This window comes from Bombus vancouverensis, chromosome 9 (assembly GCF_051014615.1).
Source record: "Bombus vancouverensis nearcticus chromosome 9, iyBomVanc1_principal, whole genome shotgun sequence".
Taxonomy (NCBI): Eukaryota; Metazoa; Arthropoda; class Insecta; order Hymenoptera; family Apidae; genus Bombus; species Bombus vancouverensis.
The window spans coordinates 11,173,608-11,196,674 of NC_134919.1; the positions used below are offsets into that span (position 1 = coordinate 11,173,608).

Below are 23,067 nucleotides of genomic sequence, written 5' to 3' on the forward strand. Positions count from 1 at the left end.
TTACATATTACCACGCAATGACATGGTAATTTTTAATTTTCCGTCTTCCTCGCGCAACAGTAGCTGGCAACAGCCAACCATAGATGGAGAGGTATCACGAACGCCACGACATCATTTGCAGTTGCGCCACCCCGCAATGAAGGTTGTCACGAAGTATAAAAACAGCGTACCCATCGATATGTCCTCTCAGTCGATATCCAAATTGTGGGAAAAAAAGGAATAATCTAATCGATATATATACAACTATAATTCGTTATCAGAAAAATCAACATTTGAGAAGTAGCTTCTCGCTTTCGGATAGTGAAAACACTAGGGGATGAAATAGAAGAGTGTAGATTCGGCGTGGAAAAGCGCGCATGAAGCGGGAAATGTTCTCTGTGGCCCCGAAGCGACGACGCCACGTACTAGATGGTATATTATTGATCAATAAGAGAGGCTAACATGGGTGACCCGTGCCGGCAGAGGCAGCTGTTACTTCCTCCGTATTTTTACGTGACGCGCGTGTACCGCGAGAAACCGATCTTCGGACAGTATCTAGACAAGTTCTCGGCGTTTTCCCTGCGTGTTTGGGACAAAGTGGACCGTGTTCCTGGACAGGAAGTACCGACCGTACGTGAAACGTGCCAGCCTCATACTCCTGTGGAAATACACGAATCGAAGGAGACAGAGGGAGTAACGGAAGAGTAACGGCCAGCCAGGATAGCTGAAGAGGCACAAGATAGGTCGCGGGGGTGAAAGGGGAATAGGGTAGTGGGAGTGAACGGAGAGAGACAGACGGAGAAGGAGCGAACGAGTGGGAGAGCAACGGGAAGAAAGCGCGACAGAAGAGGAATCGCAGAAACAGAGGGAGAAAGAGACGTGTGAGCGACATGTGTCTGTGTTGAGAATTCCATCCACGATAGTACGGCGGCCGAGGGTGCGCCGAGAGAGAAGATCGGTAGCATTCTCCTCTCCTATATCCGATACTTTCTCGTCGCCTACACGGGACTATCGATGCAGACCTTACGGAAGAAAAACAGTCCGTGCAAGTGTGAGTAAAAAAAAAAAAGTAAGAAAAGAAAGGGAGAGAAAAAGAAAATAAAAGCCACCCCCGTAAACGAATTTACGCAAGTTTCTCGTGGATACCACTAAACTCGTGCGGTATTGACGTCGTCCTGTGTATCTGGTGTATACATTGTGATATACGTATCGGCGAGTTATGTGGCCTCTGATAGTCTCAGCCTGTTTCGTGGGATCTTCGACGTTCTCGTAAGAATTACGTTGTGTGATATCACCCTGTAGATCGGTCAAAGGGAGCTTTGGAATATGGCTTCCCTATTCTGTAAGAGGGAGAAAGATGACGGTTGCTCGATTTGGGCCACACAGATTAATTTCGTACATGAATAACGTAGAATGTATTGAATAAATACGTGAACCGCACAGTTCCGAAGGAGCTGATGGAATGCTGGGTGCTTTTGTTGGGGACGACACTGTTAATTTTGTGATTTTCGCGCGAGCTTTCATTACAGACTTATAATTTACCGACCGTGGTAACGTAGTTTGTTGATTTGTTTGTTTGTACGTGGCACCGCTAACAGATGGCAGCACCACATATTTCGGACACCTCATATTAAGGATTATACTACTTCTGACAATTAGTTCTACGTGGCAACAATTTTGATCCTTCGCTTTAAATTCATTGAGTTTGAACATTTCAGATTCAAAAGATAAGTGAATTGAATTAAACATGTATACTCAGGATATATTTATTGAAAATTTCAATGCGAAATCGAAATATAAGTTGAATGTACATAAAAATAAAGAGATTAGATAAAGATGAGTTACTCTTAAAATGTAACGTGACTTTTATATTTGCTCATTTTTATCTTTTAGTTAATAATGTTCTGTTCGAGTTAATATAGACATGTCCTATGCATATAAGTAAGAACGGAAATATAATAGATATAGAGTGTAACCGATAAATCACGTTTCCTTAAAGTAAAACTTGTTTTAGATAATTGTGGCTGACAATAGACAAGCTGTGACGTAATGTTTGGAAAAAGGGAATATGTGAAATATTATCTAGTAAGAGTATCGTACATACAAATACCAATTTAATTAGAGAAAAATGTTATAAATATTACATTGTTAATACATATTATTAAGATTATTGTTCATATAGTATACTATTATGTTAAATTTTGTATTAATATGACTGTAATGACCGTTTATAAGAATTTTTCAAAATTGTTACATAACATTCGAATACATGTAAGTTCTTATACTTTTCAATGCCATGATTTTAGCAAATAAACAATGCTGAGTAACTATGTGCAATATGTGACTAACGAATTTTTCGAGTAAACGTCATCTTAATAACGTATGAGACTTATTAAAAGTTACTTAATAATCTATCTAAGAATTTCGGTAATTAAAATTAACGAAGATTTTGGAGAATAACTCGGTAATTTTGGAAGTTCTGTGTACACACACACACACACACATACGCACACGCACACGCAAAAGCACAGAATTTACTAGAAATTTTAGGTTACGTCCAACATGTTCGCACTTGATGCACATTCTGAATTGTCTGGTGACAACTTAATAGAAGATTGAACGTACTAACTCAAATTATTATTTCTGATCTATGAAGTACTTTACCACTGAAATTACCACGTCAAGCAGTTTCCTGCGATATTTCTGTATCGACAAAACAATCGACGATGTTCTTGTGACACGTAAATCCGAAATATCTTCTTTGTGACGAGAGAAATTTAATTTCTATGGATCTGTTATTGGTTTATTTTAGCGTTCAATTTCGACCATAATTGAATCTCGAAGAATATCATGTACAAAAGTAGAAGTTTGTTTACAGCGTATTAATTATTAGTTAAAGTATTATACCTATCACTTCGAAAATGAAGAAACTTGAAGTTTTGTCATCAGCACTGTGTCATCTTCCGTTTTTCTCATCCAATATACTATAGCGAGCCATTATTTTGTTTATAATACAATTATTTCCTGTACAGGGTGGTTGGTAACTGGTGGTACAAGCGGAAAGGGGGTGATTCTACGCGAAAAAAGAAGTCGAAAATATGGAATAAAAATTTAAAAATTTCAGAATGTAAAAAATTAAAAAAATAACGTCAATCGAGACAACGATCTACAGTGAGATCCGTTATAACGAGACGTGATAAAGTGCACGCGTACCGAGCGAAAATTCAAAGTCGATTTTCTCAAAAACAAAGCCTCAAACGAAAAATTGTTATTCTATATTTTCGACTTCTTTTTTCGCGTAGAATCACCCCCTTTCCGTTTGTACCTCCAGTTACCAACCGCCCTGTATACGCGTACCGAGCGAAAATTCAAAGTCGATTTTCTCGGAAACAAAGCCTCAAACGAAAAATTGTTATTCTATATTTTCGACTTCTTTTTTCGCGTAGAATCACCCCCTTTCCGCTTGTACCTCCAGTTACCAACCACCCTGTATACGCGTACCGAGCGAAAATTCAAAGTCGATTTTCTCGGAAACAAAGCCTCAAACGAAAAATTTTTATTCTATATTTTCGACTTCTTTTTTCGCGTAGAATCACCCCCTTTCCGCTTGTACCACCAGTTACCAACTACCCTATATAATATAACTTGGCTTAGAAAATGAAATACAGGGGAAACTTCATGTAGTTCAACATATCTCGAGAAACGAAAAAGAAGACTGAAAATTTGAACTAAGGAGAGCAGTTAGTTATTCACAAAGATAGAGAATCGTTCGAACAGTGGCACAATTTTACTCCGCTATAACTCTGTATGAATTAAAAATTATCCTACCTATGTCTTAAGCTATTTCTTGGTCAAAATATTCATCAGGCAATGATTTATGTTTTATTCTAATATTTTTTTTCTTGTTGCTTTATTTTAATTATCTGTAAAAAATGTCTTTAAAAATTCCTCGTAATGTCTTATAAAAGATCATTCGAATAATAGTTATCACTATATATCCTCTAATTTCTAATTCCACCTCTGGTACTAAATTTATTATAGTAGAATCTGATTAATTAGTATATAAACACAAGAATAAACGTAGCCACTGTAGGTACCTTATCGATTCGTCATTATTCTTTCCACCAATACCATCGCGTAGTATAATTGTCACTGCGGTAGACTAATTAATTAGTATATAAATACAACAATATATACAGCGTACAAATAGTTTTATACCCTTAAGATGCATCTTAACGATCTATATTATTCCCTCGACCAATACTTTTACTTGCTACGTATCACGTACTACAGTCGTGACAGCGATAAACTAATTAATTAGTATACAAATACGATAATAGATGCAGCGGTGTACAAATATTTTCGTAGTTACCGTATGAGTCTTATCGATCTATGATGCTATTCCTTCGATAAATATTTTCACGTACCATGACGCGGCATAGTTGTGACAGCGATAGACTAATTAATTAGTATACAAATGCCATAATAGATATAGCGGTGTACAAATATTTTTGTAGTTACCGTGTGCGCCTTATCGATCTACGATGCTACTCGTTCGATCAATATTTTGACGTACTATCACGTAGTATAGTTGTGACAGTGTTAGGCTAAATAGGTAGCGTGCATCGACTAAAACCAAGGACTGGAACGGGATACAAAGGGCGTACAAAGGTGACCGCATTGAGGGGGTGGGAAGGGCATGAATTGGTTATCCGGATAGAAGCTCGAGTATCGACAGTTGGCGTTCTCCACTCGAGTCGCACGAGTACGTTCAAACAAATGCGCCGGTGTGCCTAGTGGCCATTAAAGTCGCGAGGGGTCGTGCAAAGTGTGCGTTAAAGAAGCTGTACGCGTTCATGTTAGAATGGGGTGTGCACGGACATTTCGATAAATTGTCTGTAGAAAGGCAAATCGAGGAGGTACGAGTGGCCAGAGATTAAGACTCGCGAGGGGATGCCTGCTTGATGATTGAAAGAGAGAATTTTCTATATGATGGTCGAGATGACTGTAGGGTAGCGATGGTGTATGTTTAATAGCAATTGAAAGCTGCCGAAAGCAGTTGTTTATTCGTTGGTGAAATGATAAAGCGATAGAGAATATATCAGGATATTTGAGAATTTTATGAGATGAGAACGTATCTTATGAAACGAAACGAAGTATCAACATTTATAAGAACGTTGTCGACTTTGATATTCTAGTTTCTGAATTTGATCGTTGCTATCGTTCGTAGTCGAAAACATTTTACGTTTTTTTTCTTTTTTTCTTTTTTGCAGAATAAGATGCATTTTTATATCTCGTTCTTAATACACCACTACCTGAAGGATGTAGTTTGAGACAGATAGAAATAAAACGACAAGTTTCGAGAGCTCTGACATCCAGTTTTATAAAGTAAGATTACTCCACGATTAGAATTGAATCCAATAATTTGATATTTCGAAGCAAAGTGCCGAAATATCAGATAATTTAAAGATCACGACGAAAACGGACGTGAACGCGATTCCTCTCGTCTAATTTCGAATTAATCGTCAACGTTTTATTCTTAAATTCGTCAGCAACTGGCTGTATTATATAGGCATAACGAGATCAATTTTCCAGCGGATAGAGGATAGAAGAACCGTGCAACGACTAACAAAGTAACGCGAGATCTGTCGCGGTTGGTGCTCGTTTTAATATCCCTGCGTGCGGTCTGGTTGAAGCCGGGACCAAGTTGAATACCGTACGACGTGATTCTATCGAATTATCGAACTCGAAACAGCGGGGATTCGAAACGATCCGTTGGCAATGGTTTCAAGCCTCTTCAACTTAATATCGATCGACCACACGATCAGTTCGCCCGGCGAAAGCATCAAACGAGAATCCTTTCGAGTATCCTTCGGATAAGCAATTTATTTCTCCTTCCTGTTACTCGCCTCTCCTTTCCTACGAATAATAATTCGATCTTCGAATCTTCGTTCATCAACATCGGTAGATGAAACATTATTTAATAATTCTCGAGTGTGTAGGGAATTGCATAGGGTTGAAACACTGAGTAGTACTACTTGTAATGAGAGGAGCAATTCTACTTTTGCGAATGATTTACGAAATCGTTTAGAAGGAAGTAGCGATTTAGATTCCTCGATAGACTTGTTGGTAATTTACCGATTTACATTCTCTTTCTACTCTTATCGATATTTATATTAATTAAAACTTTTTTTTCTATTTAATTTAGGATCGTTCGAAACGCTATTACTACCTATAGAGGGATAAGTATTTTCACTTTCGAAAATAAGCGAAAGCTTGTGGATTTTTCATTGGACGAATGAAGCTCTTATATAAGTTGTCCCTTTTTCTCTATCGAAATTTACAAACTCGTTTCAATATTTCCTCTTTCATCGAGGTTAAAGTTCAAATATAGAATAGGTATTATTAGTATTTTTACATTTCGGAGGAAGTATTTCTGTTTTCAGGGAAATAATTAGTTAAATCTATTGCAAGCAATATTTTTCATAATGAATAAATAACGCTCTTACGATTGAATTCTTTCTCCTTATGGAAATTTTATTCAATGGAACTTTTTCATTTACTCGGCTTGGAGTTGAAATGCCGAGTATTGCTACTTATTATTCGAAAAATATTCCTGCTTGTTATTCGAGAAATAGTTCCACTCTTTTAAATCGTAGCAGAGATTTATTACGAATGCTGTCCAATTTTTTTTCTTCATTTCTTAATTGGAAAAAACATTTATTTGTTGAAACGATATAAATAATGTTGTTTGTGCTTGTTTCGCAGTCAAGAACGAACCAACCCGATTTCTTGGGGAGGGTGTGTCGTTCAAGGCGAAGCTGATTGGCATATTGGAAGTATCGGAAGCACGCGGGGACCGGATGTGCCAAGCAGCTTTGGCGGATCTGAAGATGGCGATTCGAGCTGCCGGTGAACACAAACAACGAATCGCCGTTCAGGTCAGCATCGATGGATTACGCTTGCGGGACGAGAAGTCTGGGGTAATGACTCTCAAAAATGACAACCATAACAAATTTCATAATAAAATAAATATCCGATAAGAAACGATAAAAGTAAAATATTAATTTTTTAGAGAGAAATATTCGTCAAGGATTACATTTTTCAAAGATTGAATATCACATTTTTTTTTTTTTTTTTAAGTAACCAAATCTTTTAGCAGTGTTTTATTCAATTAAAATAAAATATTTTTTAAATTTTAGTAATAAAATATCTTTTTAGTTACTTTTGTGTATATGTACATAAAATGGATAGTTTTTTACATGATCAAAATTTGTTTGTTCCAGGACTGTCTGTATCACCATCCTGTACATAAGATATCTTTCATCGCGCAGGACATGAGCGATTCGAGGGCCTTTGGATATATTTTTGGGTCACCAGACACGGGTCATCGTTTCTTTGGCATCAAGACAGATAAGGCAGCAAGTCAAGTAAGTTTTTCACAGTTTTCATCGATTGCATCTTATCCTCTATCGCGCTAATCAGAAAAATTATGAGATCTAAATATCGATCGTGAAAAGTTGATTTTGCTATTCCTCGTTCGCTCGTTGGTAAGATCAATAGATTGTAATTTGTGTATAATTCTTATCTTAATTTAATGTTTGAATAATAACTTTTATAAATGAAGTATAATAAGAGAATGGGAAACAGGTAAAATAAAATTTAGAAAAAGTGACAAGTTGGTGTATTACTCTTAAATCGTACTATCTCTTAAATGGTTAATTTAACGAAATTTATGAATTTTTACACGTACGATTAATCACTATAAGTTCCTATCACGTTATAAACGTATTTTAATGCTACATTTCCTACTAGATTTTATAATTAGCAATATTATATTCATATCTCTCCTACAAGCAGAATTACAATTTTATTCTACTTATATCCTAATACCTTTGAAATATTTGCACTAATTATCTGCTAATGTACCTTATCGATTACTTTACCAACGAGTAATATGAAATTACTCGACTAGAAACAGTTAACTTCATGTAGGCAATCAAAATGAAATTAATCAACAATTTCCTACGATCATTAAATTCGCTCTCCGGGAATCCTCAATTGCCGAGTTCAAGCTACTAAGAACAACGATGACTAAACGCTAACGTCTACGCTACGATAATTCGCGTTATACCTCACACAACGCACGTTCGTCGAAAGTTTAAAAAATTAACAATAATTAGCGAGCCACAGTCGACATAAAGAAACCGTTTAGTCTGTGTGATCGATAAAAAGCGAGAGGCGATGAACGCAAGAACAGCCCGGTATTATATCGTCACCGGCACGGATATTGCCTTTGAGAAACAACAAAAGAACAAGGTTGGTACGCGTTGATTCGATAGGAGAGCCGTTCGTGCGCGAGTACGATCCTTAAACGTGGGTCTACAACCGTGTCATTTATCGTGAACGATTCGCTTTGCCGAGGCAAGGGGATCTAAAATGATATTTGTCCAATCCGGAGAAGCAATATCGACCTCGGTAGCTCCGGTAATTCCGCAGGGGTATGTAAATAATTGCATTATAGGATTCAGTCTGCCGCCCTAACGATACACCGCGGGAGATTGTTGTTCGATTATACGCGATTCCCTTCGTACTCGTTCAAAGAGATTGCAATTTCTTCGTGGCCCTCGTCTCTCTCTCTCTCTCTTTTTTTCATTTTTCCTCTTTTCTCTATTCCATTTTGCAATACGCCTCTTTTCACGCAGCTGGATGGGGATATATTTTTAAAATTTAATAGATATACAGGGTGGTTGGTAACTGGAGGTACAAGCGAAAAGGGGGTGATTCTACGCGAAAAAAGAAGTCGAAAATATAGAATAACAATTTTTCGTTTGAGGCTTTGTTTCCGAGAAAATCGACTTTGAATTTTCGCTTGGTACGCGTATACAGGGTGGTTGGTAACTGGAGGTACAAGCGGAAAGGGGGTGATTCTACGCGAAAAAAGAAGTCGAAAATATAGAATAACAATTTTTCGTTTGAGGCTTTGTTTTTGAGAAAATCGACTTTGAATTTTCGCTCGGTACGCGTGCACTTTATCACGTCTCGTTATAACAGATCTCACTGTAGATCGTTGTCTCGATTGACGTTATTTTTTTAATTTTTTACATTCTGAAATTTTTAAATTTTTATTCTATATTTTCGACTTCTTTTTTCGCGTAGAATCACCCGCTTTCCGCTTGTACCATCAGTTACCAACCACCCTGTATTTTTGAAACAGAGGAAAGATTCAAAGGATTAAGCTGAATAGTACTATTAGGTTGGCAACTAAGTGATTGCGGATTTTGTCATTAGGTGGTAACGACAAAATCCGCAATCACTTAGTTGCCAATCCAATATATGAGCGATTCACAGGTCAACTCCACTCACTGAAATTGATGCTTGTATTACATGCGATATGAATTGATGTCTACACAATCACATCAATTTCCTCCATTTCTGCTTTGTGCAGCAAACCGATTTGACAGATACGTGTATTAACACTGGAACGATTAGGATAGTTAGAAAAGAAGAAGGAAGAGGAAACTTCAATTGTATTAATGGAATTTTTGGGAATTTGAATGATTTTTTGGAAAGTACATGGATGAAAGTATATTTGTTTGAATTGGGTATCTTTACACGTACCTTTCATTTGCATCTCTTTGATATAAGTTCCATTACTTACTTTGATCGTCGGTAGTTCTGGCGTTATTTTCTTATATCTACAAGCTTAGCCGTACCCTTCCCAAGGATTTTAATAAGAGCGTTCAGAAGGTCTTTCACTATACTTCAAACATTTCTACGCTCGAATCTCAATGTTATTTGAAACGTCACTGTGGTTTCCCGATATTTCCAACAAGATGCGATTTTCTTTCGTGAACACCGTGAGTGTTCTTCATTCTTTAATAAGCAAGAGCCTGTGGAATTCCATTATCTTCCCATTTTTTAAATTTCGTAGAAGAATTAATTTTTAATTGGGCTACAACGAAAATAGCAAAAGCTTTCGATGAATATCGATACACGTAGTATACGCAGCTTCGCCTATTTTACTTGATTTTACGTAAGAAAAGGTCAAAGCAGTAGTCTAATTACGTATATTTTAGTGTTTAAAATATCGTGCTCGTAGTAATATTATTAGAACATTGTATGACGTTTACACGAAATTTCACCGATTAGAATGTTTTGCAATTAAACGGGTTAAAGGTTATCGATAGATGTAAGAGAGCGAGAGAGAGAGAGAGAGAGAGAGAGAGCTGATGATGTGGCTGACCAAGTGTCTAGACTGTAAGAGAGAGAAACACGTAATAGAAGGGGAATAGGCCATAAGTGACTGCGGACCGTACATAGTCAGGCGCGTTTAGTATATCGGTAGAACACAGGACGTAACTCTCAACTGTCCATTATTTGGGAGCGTGTTTGAATCGGAAGGTATTTCTAAAGTAATAAGAATTTGCGTTTGACATTTTTATATCGTGTCTCTGTTTTAGTTTTCGGTTGAAGTAAAATTGTTTGCTTTTATTAGCAAACTTTTGTACCTGGTTATATTAATGAAATACTTCAAGTTCCTGCATTGTAAAAGCATTTTTACTTAAAAATTTTATTGCAGGTGGTAATCGCGATGCGAGACTTGTTTCAAGTGGTGTTCGAGTTAAAAAAGAAGGAGATCGAGCTAACGAAGCAGCACTTAGAGCAGAACGCTATAAACGTTATTAAATTTCATACCACTGGCATCTTTGTCGAACCTACCCCTGACACTAAAGTAATTGTCATTTCCTTTTTAACTATATTTGTATTTCCACGGTCTTTTCAATAACAGTCGCTAGTTTTAAATGTTTAATTTATTATTTAATTTATTATATTTTAATTGAATTTATTATACGGTGATGTGCGAAAGTTTCGGGCCACTTCCTTGCTTATGTATATTTCGAGTATCTAAATAAGCTATAACCAATATTTGGTATAGCAAACGAACAGGATAACAAATTAATATCGTTATGCTGTTATATAATATTAAAGTTGTGTATAGTATATGATTATATTCTGATGCTAAAGTTAAAGTTCTTTAAAATGTCACTTTTGAAATATAAAGTGAAAAACTGATCTGGCTGGAAATTTATGCACCCCCACTTTGTAACATGTAAAATATACAATTTTAGAACAATTTCATTATTAAATATTTAATATTGTTAAATCGTTTTGTGACAGGGTGCAGCAGGATCAGAGTCCTCTCTTCTTCGGGTAAGGAATGCTAATTCGGAGGCGGATAAGTCAACTGATAAACGAAACGAGCCTCAAAGTGGCGTTATTAGGGATTTATTAGATATACAATTCGAATTGGACTCTCTGCAGCAAGGTATCCATCACATGGACAAAATTACCCCTGAAAATCCACCACCTTCCGCTGACGATCTCTTTGAAACCGATCCATTCGGTGATTCTTTCGCGAATATGAAGGTATGTAAAAAATTAGTCAGCTTTAATATCTAGAATGCTCTTATTTTTTAGATTATTTCGTTAAAATAATATGTTTTGTTTAAAACATTCTTTGTGTATTTTTGTAGCTCGAAGATACTGTACGAGCAATTCTACCACCACCACCATCATCCTCTAAAAGAGGCCACCTAGAGCGACAACAAACGGTTCCAGGCACCCAATCGTCGATCACGTCGAGTCCAGCGACCACTCTGACTAGCAAGACCCCTCCACTTCAAAGTACAATTCAGTGGTTCGACAAAGAAACCGAGAATCTCTTTAGTGACAGTGAGCTCACCAGTTCGGCTAAAAATACGCCGGTTAAAAAGGAAGTGGAAGAGGTAAATATTTATTATATATACATTAATATTATAGTGGTGTTAGAGAGAATAAATTATTTCGAATATTTTAACTCGGACTGTAAATAATATAATTATTGTGTAAGTTCTCTAAGTTAAAACTGTTCATTTTTTGAAAACATTAAGGAGACAGGTTGCTCTATTACTATATGATCGGTCACAATTATCGATTTTGATTCATGAAGTCTTTCCAAACTGTCTATCAACTCTCTGTCATTTTACTTAAGTTTTTAATTAAATACTTTGTATTTGATAATTGTTACAGACCCAAGCCAAGAGCCCACAAATAGACGTGTTCACGGAGTTGGACCCGCTAGGAACCGGTTTAATAAAACCTTACGTAGACAAGAAGGACTTCTTCCAGCACCTGAAGAATCCTCCCAAGAAAGTGTTAAAAGATTTAGTGTCTACTAATTCGGCAGACACGTTCCCAACGAACTTTAACGTTCTCTCAGAACCCATAGAGTCAGTGAAACCACGAAACGACATAGTTCCCAAAGAAAATCAATTCGAGGACACAAACTTTGCGAATTTCGATCGATTCGACGAAAACGAGGCGATTCAATCCGTTTTCACGCGCAGTGATTCGTCCAGAAAATCGGATATGACGCCTAGAACGACTCATCATCAACCCCTTTCTGTGTCTTTGCCTCCTGAAGACTCTTCTACCTCGAAATCCTCTGCAATCTCGACTATTCCCACTTCCGTAGGCGTTTCTCTGCTCGGTAGAATAGACAAAGACTCCACAGAATCTGCGCATGGCTTGGTAAAGCTTCCCAGTCCCATAAAAACTACGCGCCAGAAAGAATTTGATATTGATATCACAGGCAGCAAAGTACCATCTATGGACAAACCGTTCCCAGTAGATTTCTCGACAGTCAGCGATTCACCAGCATCTCCACTAAAGTCTTGTCCCTCCGATGCCAATTCCAGACTATCCACTTCGTCCGCGGAACTGGAACTCGTACCTGAACCTCCTCCTCGAGGAATCGCTAACATTCTAATCAACCCTCCTCCTCTGCCACCGAAGAAGCAGGGCGTCAGGGGTGTTGTAAAGCCTCCTCCAAGGCCGCCGCACACAGATACATACTTCCACTACGATTTCCCTGAAAGGGAGCCCGTGGCGACAAGCGACAGGAATATGAGTCCGTCGAGGGACGCGAAGAGTCAGTCAGATGACAATTTCAGTCCGCCCGTTCAGTTGTCTAGCAAATCGGATTTGATAAGCGTGATGACCACGTCGGCGTTCGAGGACTCGTTTAGTTCTATGGTACCCACCACGAATTTGTCCTCGTTTTTCACTTCCACTTCCAGTTCGACGACTGGACCCAAAAAGACGAAACCTTCGTTGGATATCACTCTAAGCCAATTAACGTCTGCCAATTTAGATGAATTGGCGAGCAGTTTAGGGATGACTGTAAAGGAGTTGACTAGTCTAACTCTTCAGCAGTTGACTGAGTGCTTGGCCACTCTCTCAGCCAAGGAAGCTGCTGCCAGCGATAGCGAGGAACCAGTTCCTATAAAGCAAGAGCAAGTCAGTGCCGTGCAAGCACAACCCGTATCTAGCATGGTGCAACCGAAGCCGTTCAACGAGCCACAGCTTTTTACTAAAACGAACATCGACCAGGAGACCAAGCAGGATGCTACTTACGATAAGTACGCTGTTTTTAGAGAACTGTTGGAGCTGGAACAGATGGAGAAGAACGAAGAGAACGTCATGAAAGAATTCGCGGAGGAAGAGGAAGTGACAAAAGAGGAGTTTGAATTAGTTAGTCAGCATCAAGAAACTAGCGAAGAGATCAGATCAGAAACTTTGGCTACTCTGGTGAATCTAACGGTGAAACTTCCGCCTAGTAACGAGGATCTGACTAAGGACGAACAAATTGAGGTAAAGTCTGAAGACATGACTGAACTTTCTTCAAGTTTGACATTTGAAAAGATTCAGTCAATTGAACTAGAAAGTAAAACAGAACCAGTGACAGAGCCTGAAGTACCGACAGATTTATTGACGAAACAAGAAGAAGAGGAATCTGACAAAACGAAAACTATAATCGACATTGAGGAGAGAACAGAAGAACCCGAGCCTATTGACAAACCTAGCGAATCCAACGAGGATTCTTATAAACCAGAAACAAAAGAAACAACTACAGAAGAGGGTAATGGGCCCTTGGTTGAAGTAAATAAAGTTGAGGTAAAGTCTTCTGTATCTATTTCCAGCGACAAATACGCGGCTTTACGTGAGATTATAGGCGAACCAGAACCACCAGTCAAACAACTTGACGAAGACACACCGAATTCCACTAGAATGTCACCTGTGATTCAATTATCGACCCAGCAAAAGACTTCAGCCGAAGTGGAGTTGCTAAATCTATTTTCTGACACGCCCCCACCTTCCAGTCCTAAAAAGCAGTCTAAAAATGAGGAAGACTCGAGTTCTATGGGGATGGATATTTTTGAAGAGATTAAAATGTTAAGCAGCAGTGGACACGCACCAAAAACCAAGTCTCTAATTTCTGAAGACATCTTCTGCCCATTTACAGAATTAAAACCAGAAAGAGACGAAAGTAAAGATGATAGCAGCTGGACGAAGTTCGATACAGGTCTCTTCATTTCAGATAGACCCCCTTCTGACTGTCCTCCTTCGATTAGTAGAACTTCGCCGTGGTCTCCTGATGGAAAAGAGTTCCAGAGAGAAGCGTCTTTCAAAGGAAGCATGTACCAACAATCAGGCGACAGTGATAATGAGTGGAAAGACGAGGAAGAGAGCGAAGAGAGCAATGGAAGGGTACGAGATGGCAGATTTAGATGTAGCCATTATCCAAGATTCGATGCTCCTTTCGGCGATAGGAGCTTCTACGAGGAAACAGGTGGTCCGGGGGGCAAACGAGACAGAGGCTTCCGGGATAAGATGATGGAGAAGCCTCGCGATTCTGCGTGGATCAAGAATTCCGGACACAGGCCTCGTGACTCTTCTCCGTGGCACGATGAGAGTCAATGGGAGAAAGAGCCCAAGCATTATCCTCATAGAAAGATGCAGTATAAGGACGAAGAAGAACACTATGAGGGTCATTGGAAATGCAGATCGAAGCCTCAACGTTGGAATTGGCCACACGAGCATGGACCCTTTTATGACGAGGAAAGAAAAAGGAAAATGATGCTGTGGAAGGAAGATAGGTTTGGCAGCCAAGAAAGTATGGGATACGACGATGACGATAGGTGGTCCAGAAGGAAATATGAGAGAAGACGATGGGATGAGGATGCCAGATTTTGGAGTAGGAGATCAACGGGTCCACCAGATTCTGACTATCCTAGTAGAGAAAGCTACTATTACTATAGAGAAAGCAGGGAACGACCACACGATTATCCTTCAGCTTGGAACGAAGACTATGGCTCCGATAGACCAGGAGACGATTCCCCAAGGTATAATCAATCAGGTAGAAAGCGACACTGGCCGAAGAGGCCAAATAGTGCAAACGAGGGACGCAACACTGACATGGTCTACCCTGAATCCCGAGGAAAATTCGGCACCTCCAGGTCCGAGTGCAATGATAATGACTCTGATCCATATGTAAGATCTTCGCAACGTTCCAGGAGTCGTCAAAGTTATTGGGGTAGCGATCAGGAGTATGACAGCTGGGCGGATAGACCTTATTGGTCCGAGGAACTAGATACCAAGAGTGAGAGTCTTCATCGAAAGAGAATACCCAGGCACAAACCTCGCCAGCCTCACACAAAGACCCAAAGTCCATTTGAGGATGATTTTGCCCAAACTGTAGAACACGTGGACCCCACTACCGTGGAATCTCTGGCTACAGCGGAGCCACGAATTCGTTCTGAAGGCAGTGAACGGAAACCATCACCACAGAGTCCTTCGTTTACGACGAGGTATCCGAAGGCTCCCAGGAGAGCGATGGGTATGGACGAGGTCTACAGCAAAAGATCTAGTTACTTCGAAGATGATTTACCCTTCGCGGCTACTGGCATGGGCGATTCGCCCGATAGACAAAGGCTTCCTTCTGACCAAAAAGCCAAAACGCCTGAAGAGCTTCCTTGTGAATCCAAAGATGCTCATCAGACGACTGATGATTTTGTATCAGGGGACGGCAGCCGTGATTCTTTCTTCAATGGGCACTTGAGATACGACGACGATGCGTTCGCTTTTAAGTCAGAAATGGAAGACAACGTCTCTGAACATAGAGCGACCACTTTACCTTTGAAGAATCATGGTCGACAAGGAAAGTACTCTGCTGGAAGTAATAATAATAATAATAACAATAAGTCGAGGAACGATCAGCATATTAGGAAGTCAGAATCGGTGAATATATTTGTCAGGGAGAACGATCCGTTCGGGGATGACGATTTCTTCGATTGATGGGTCGTTAGAGAGGTGTTTTACCTTAATAAGCACGGTGCTGGACATTTCGATGAGGTTTCATGCGTCAGTTCCGGGTTTTCGGAGATGGTGCCGGGGTGATTCGACGAGGTGCGTTTACTTTATCTGTACAAGAACGTACCGGGCTTTGAGCTGTCATTGCTCTATTTAGTCCTCGAGTTAGAGGTGGACTGTTATCGCGTACCATCTATGTTTTTTTTTTCGGTTGGGTTTAGACTATCATGGAGGCAGTAAGCGTTGGTTGATGAAGATTATTAAGCGATAATAGGACTTGAATATGACGTTCCGTTGTTTAAAATTGTGGAGAGCTTAGTAAAGGTTGAATTCGAGTACTCGTGATGAGGTGAGAGGTTAAGAGAAAATTATTTTAGGTTTCAATTGAGAAATTTTTTGTAACTCCAATCGATTGTAGATGATAATAGGGATCACGTGTGTTAATCAATGACATTGAATAAATTCTACTCGCTATTTATTAATTTCTAATCCCATACTAAAAAGAAGTGCCGGATCAAGAGATGACCCAGGTAGCAACTTAACATGAAACCTCTTTTTCTTTATTGCATCAACAATAAAACATACATTCATACAAGAATAAAAAATACATTCCAAGTAAAAATATTTCTATCACGTCGTATCCATCCAGAAAGTTTCTAAATGCGTATAAAGAAAATTTATTTCTTAGAATTCCAAAATCGTATCCTTCGACTTTGAAGTTCAAATTCGTTTGAAAATTAATATATTGAAAAGTTATTTTCAAACGATTAATACTTATTGCCTCCATTATAGCTGACAATATGTTGTTTAGTTGAGATTTATTATTATATAGTGCGAATGTGAACTAGAAATGATTGAAAGTGACATAAACGCGTTCTTTTATGGTTGATCCACTATTAGGTCCATCGGTGAAGAGGATTCGTCTTAACGTATCGATAGCGAGATATCGATGGGGTACGAGCTACGTACCGACTGCTAGTCATTGTTTTAATAAATTTGTACATAATGTTATATCGGCGTTAGCGCGAAATTGATTCGTCGATCGGAGTCTGTATATGTGCGGTACAGTTTGTATGGCCAATTGTTCGCCGTAATCTTGACGCGTGCTTTCAATTCCTGATCATCGGTCCATAGAGTGTAATTATGCTTAGGTTCGAAGCAAAGTGGGATGCTCCGTAAAGTTTATGTTAAACGTTAATTTACAATATTTTTATTTAGTCGACGTGAAATTATGCATTTTCAGATATTCCATGATCGAATGGTAATTTTCATCGTAGATGGCTCACGACAGTCTCAGTTAGTTTACTTCATTTTTATACAGTGTTTTATCTTAATTTGTATTCTGCATTTGAAGTGATATCAAGTCTATCACATGATAAAATACATAATTTTAACAATGAAACAGAGACTGCTGTGATTCAATGACGTTTATGAGACTGACGTTTATAATGATTAATAATTTGATCGTAAGACGAATATTAATATCTTAATAAGACGGGAATTGAACGTTTTTTGGACAAAGACTATCATCTCGTTTTGCGTGCCAGCGAAATTATATTAATCCTGTTAATCGAATTTGAGTCACGTTTAATGAAAGAATTAGGTAACCAAGCTTTTCTTCGTTTCATGAGTTAATTAATTTTTTTTATGCTGGTAAATGAAACATTCTGTTTTATTTATATTTTTATAAAATCTTCCAAAATTTTCTTATGAGCATTCCACTTTTTTTTACAACTGATTGTGATATTCAATCACGTTTTTGTTTTGTTCGTTTCATACGATCACGATGCTAGTCATGTCCGAGTGAGTTAGGGTTATTATATAGAGAATATAGGCTTGATCGTCAATAGTCATTGCAATTGAAATGGTTAGACATCTTTCAATTTGTATTTTGTTCTTTTGCGTTTCTCCTTAAAGCAAAATTTAACTAATTATTTTGGTTCACGCACTTTCATGCTCTGTACTCGAAACTTTTTTTGCTATAGCGAATTAGTAATTACATTCTTTTCGATACAAGTAAAACAAAAGACATTTTTATTAAATTCTAAGAATACGTTTCAATATTATTCGTGTATATATTTTATTTACCTGTATTCCAATGTTATTAATAATTTATCTGAACATTTTATTTATACTTTTATACATTTTACAAAGTATCCATGTTCAAAGAAACTATATGTTCTATAATTAATGGCTATAATAAAATTTATAATAATATTTTCGTGAATTACATTCGTTTTTGGGTTACATCATTTCAAAACTACAACAGTATTGAAAGACATTTTCAGAAAATATCGAAGTAATTTTTCGAAAAAATGCCTAACAATTTCAGATGCAATAGCTTCAACAATGAACGCCTGAGAGGATCTCATTCGATAGTTAGATTGTTCGGAACGTTGGAGAATGAAAATGTGACTTTTATACGTTTTTTGACTGGAACGATCATCGTTCGTAGGTCGAATCGATACCTTATTAAGGACAAAGTAGATTCGATGATCGATTGTCGATCGAAGACGAAAAAATGGGGAAAAAGGAGAAAAGACGAAATGAAGAAAATCTCCGTCAGTCTAGATAGTTTACAATTGCAATTTATTTACAACAAATAGAATCAATCTTAAATGATCTTTTATTTATTGTTTATTTGCAATAGAAAAATTGTATATGTACTTTTATATTTTATATTTATTTCAGTTATTTATACGTAGATAGATGTTAATAATTTGCGGTGAATGCATTTAACGCTTGAAACGACGAATTATTCATTATTTATTTAATTTATTAATGGAACCTTGGATCTGTTTAAGGATATAAATTATAGTCAGAGTTTTACTGACAATAATATAGCTTGCATGCAATTCCACTCACCGAATATGAAACGATGAATTTCTGTTTGATCATTTGTCTACCTCGTGAAGAATTCAAACGTGAAAAGATGACAAATTTATTTTAATTTACACAAATATGTTTATCGATATAACGATGCTTATTAAAATGAATGGGACAAATTGTGTGAACTTGTAATTAAAAGTGTGACATGCATATTGCAATTAACCAAAGCTAAAGATTTTTTTACGTAGCATTCGCAACGTTATTCGCTTTATTAATGCAAACGGAGAACCGTCAGTGGCAATAATTGTGTTAATGCGTAGATTGTAATAACGTGATTTTGAATTTTGAATTATAACGCGGCTTAATTGAATGAAAAACAAAAAAAAAAATTAATGTTCGACGTTATTAACTATTAACCCTTGTGTGAGCAACCGGGTAGTCATTTTTATAATTCTTTAAATAAATTTCCATGTTCTTATGAAGATATCACAAAATATCATTATTATTCGAAATAGACTTTCATAAAAAATGTTGCAGATATTGAAGCTTCAATTTGCTTATATATTTCTTTGTCTAACACTTTTTGTTTGAAGAATTATAGAAATTTGTAAAATTTTTATTTCACTGAATCGGCGTAAAATTGATAAAAGATCTCTTAAATATCAAAGCTTCGAATCTATTTTTACACTTGTGCTAAACATAAGCGCTATTAACGAAGAATTACTTTACCAAATTTTCATTCGTAAATCATCTTAGTTGCGATCTATCTTACATGGACATTCGAGTATTCTGAGTTAATGGACAAGCGTGTATTACAAGCAGACCACGAATGTTTATGCGAATTTATATTTCTATGAACGTAACTAAAGAAACGAAATCCAGGTGGAAATTTCTTTCACACTTAGAATATCACAATAAATTTAATTAGTTTGTTTCAAAAACGAAAATCGAAGCAACGTCTAAATAATAAATTTTTGGATTAATTTCTTGATACTTCTATAAGAGCATACGGTATCCTGTTGTAAAGAAAATGTGGGAATGAATGCCTGATAAATCACACAAGGATTAAAAGACGAGAAAAGGAGAGAAACCACTGTAAAACACAAGGAATATATACCTCCAATGTGTTGCATTGCACGCAACTTCACCACTAACATCGTTTCAATTACCATGAAATTTCTACACCCACGAGAATAAGAATTCGTACTTTCTTCGATAATAATAGTAACATCTGTGCAATATATCGCGAACACTGAAAACGCTATTCAGGGATTTTAGCTAACAAAGTACTTAAGCAAATATGTAAGACCTTTTTGCACGGTGAAAAGGTGTGAATGATTTGCTACGAGGAAAAAGACTACGATTTTACATGAACGTAGTTAATACATTATACAAGATAACATTTAAAATGAAAGACAAGGAAGAAGGGAAAAAATTTACGACGAAGATAAAACTACACCAAACGCTTGATTTTTACGATAAGAGAGGAATTATTTGAAACTTGTAATTGAATAGAGCAAGTGAGTATATATATTTCTGTCTGGACGTGTAAGTGATTAGCGAAAACGGAAAGTTCCATAAGCAGGACGAAGGACACGAATAATAAGCGTAAATAGTGTAACAATTATGAAATGCAAAGAAAGGGGAATAAGAAACTAATTTGACGACGTTTAGAACACAGTACTCCGCATCGCTATAATAAAATACGATAATACATTGGTGACTTTATGTATGCGCTATTAATCGTGGGATATTGTCATGTTTTTAATACGACCAGATATCGCGATGACGATTTATTCCGTGCATTATTGTCAGTCTCCCGGTGAACACGAGTCGCAGTACCACACTAAAACGAACGGAACCGTTCGAATAAATTTTCACTTTAAAAATGTTGGAACAGAATAAATTTCTTTTGGAAGAAACCTACTATGACTCTTTGATCGTTTGCATGCGACACATTCGTATTCCATCTTCGTTTCTGGGAAGGCTAGTTCTAGTAAGTATAGTTTCGTGCTATTATTTTATTTTTTTTTTTTCTTGGTGATTTGTGAATTATTTCCTGACGTTATTTGTATCAAGTGATGTAAAATTTCTTGATAGCGTGGTATGTATAACGCTCCTTTCAGAAAAATGATCGATAAAATAATTTTGAAACGATACACGTATACGTATAGGCAATCTTTGTATTTAGATGCACAGTGAATATTAAATTTTTCTAGCGATAACGATAACGGTAATGAAATTTAAGATGTCATTTTTATTACCTTCGTATTGTATGAGAAATTATGTTTTGAAATTTACAAGGTATATTTTATCTTTCCTTTTTATACGTGAAATTATATTGAACTAATGCAAAACGTGTATTAAATCAACTTCGATTTCTTAAATCCCATAGTATATTACAGAAAAACGTTTCGCAAAAATATACGAAATTAATAAACAGCGGAACGATATCTTACCAATTCTTGTAGAAATACGATTGAGAATATACGCTGAAGAGAAACACGAAAAAAGGGGAGAAATTCTAGCATTTTTTATGTTCAGTATTAACGTTCAATTTAAACTAAAATGGAATTCTCGATCGAAATGAAATTTTTGATTCACTAAAAGATCTCGACTACTCGTAAAATCTCTATGAAACTACCATCCCGTCTGTCGTTACAGTGTTAAAATAACTAAAATCCAAACTCAGGACGACGAAACGAGAGAACATTAAAAAACAACGATTTGTTGGCGAGTTAAATCGATACCGGTGGACTCGTGCCATCGTAAACACTGTAAAAACCTGCAGGATCTCGAAGACCTCCACCACGGGGTTTCTCTTTGTTGCGATCGGCAGCGGTGGTGGCTGCGGAGGCGCCTCCTCCGCCCCTATCGCATCGAAACGGGTGGAGATCCCTCGGTTAGCGTGCTCCCCGTTCCTTGATTTGGCCGAGCACAATGCACAATAAAAGAGCATTAGATCGTCGGCTTTGTCGAGCGGTTGCACGACTTCTCGTAACAATGGCGTGGCCCCCACTCGGCCCGAGCACTCGAAACACCTGGCAAACAAGGAAACAATGCGCACGAGCCGCACTTCGACGGGATTTCGCGCATTTGGGGTGCGCGCATGCTAACAAATTATCACTCCCTCTGTCACTTTTCGTTCTCTTTATCTCTCTCTCTCTTTCTTTCTCTCTGCCGATTTTCTTTCTTCTTTTCTCTTCGCGTTTTTCACGCACCCTCACATGCTACCAACCACTGCCACCTTCGTGCACACCGCCGCGAAATACTTTTCTTGTTCGCGATTACGCAGCAACCTCGTGTCAATCACAGATTTGACGATGACCGCCATCAACGTGACGCGATGATACAGACACAGGGTATATCTGTTGGCAAGAATATACAGTAGAACGTCGTTTATTCGAACAGGTTGGCAGACGAGGCAGTTGAGACGATAGAAGTTGAGAGTTAACTTGCTTGTACGAAGCAAGTGCGGATAAACGAGCATCTACTGTTCCAATTTTCACTTCATTGGTATTATGTTCTTAAATTCGTCAATAGCTTGCTGATCTAGCAGTACGATTTTAACTTTTGATTCATCGATATATCAAATTCGAAGAAATTTTTCAATTTCTGATTTGTTCATTCAATTTTCTACCCGTCAGTATTCGTTCAATTTGTAATTCAACGATGGGCAGCGGATTTTTATTGAAATTCGTATTTCCGTAAATCTAATTAAACGAATGGAATTTCGGTAGAAATTTAGTTTCTCCGCAGAATATTAGAATAAGCGCAATACATCTTAGACAATTCGTCTATTTTCGCGTAATACGTACAATTTGTGCGTTTTTGTTACTTTGAATTTCCCACAAACGCACACAAACTTGCAGTCCATTTCTAATCCACCAATTTCCCCACAAATTTTAACACATCGGTGTAATTGTAATTTTCAATTCGTTAATATTGCATCTATTTTCAATTCGACATAAACTATTTAAACTTAATTTAATTTTCCACCGACCAACATTTCCTCGACTCTTAACTCGCAATTATTGCTTGTGCTATTATTTTCATCCGATTCTT

The 23,067-nt window shown here is 37.4% G+C and overlaps 1 protein-coding gene across 1 annotated transcript; it reads left to right on the forward strand.

Annotated features, from left to right (window-relative positions):
* The first annotated feature begins 138 nt into the window (after positions 1-138).
* On the forward strand, positions 139-21,173 carry Dab (DAB adaptor protein). Its single transcript, XM_033345685.2, has 7 exons — positions 139-1,030; positions 6,748-6,962; positions 7,266-7,409; positions 10,562-10,714; positions 11,161-11,409; positions 11,517-11,768; positions 12,052-21,173. The coding sequence occupies exons 1-7, from the start codon at positions 994-996 to the stop codon at positions 16,156-16,158; spliced, it is 5,157 nt and encodes a 1,718-aa protein (XP_033201576.2). The 5' UTR covers positions 139-993; the 3' UTR covers positions 16,159-21,173.
* The last annotated feature ends 1,894 nt before the right edge of the window (positions 21,174-23,067 follow it).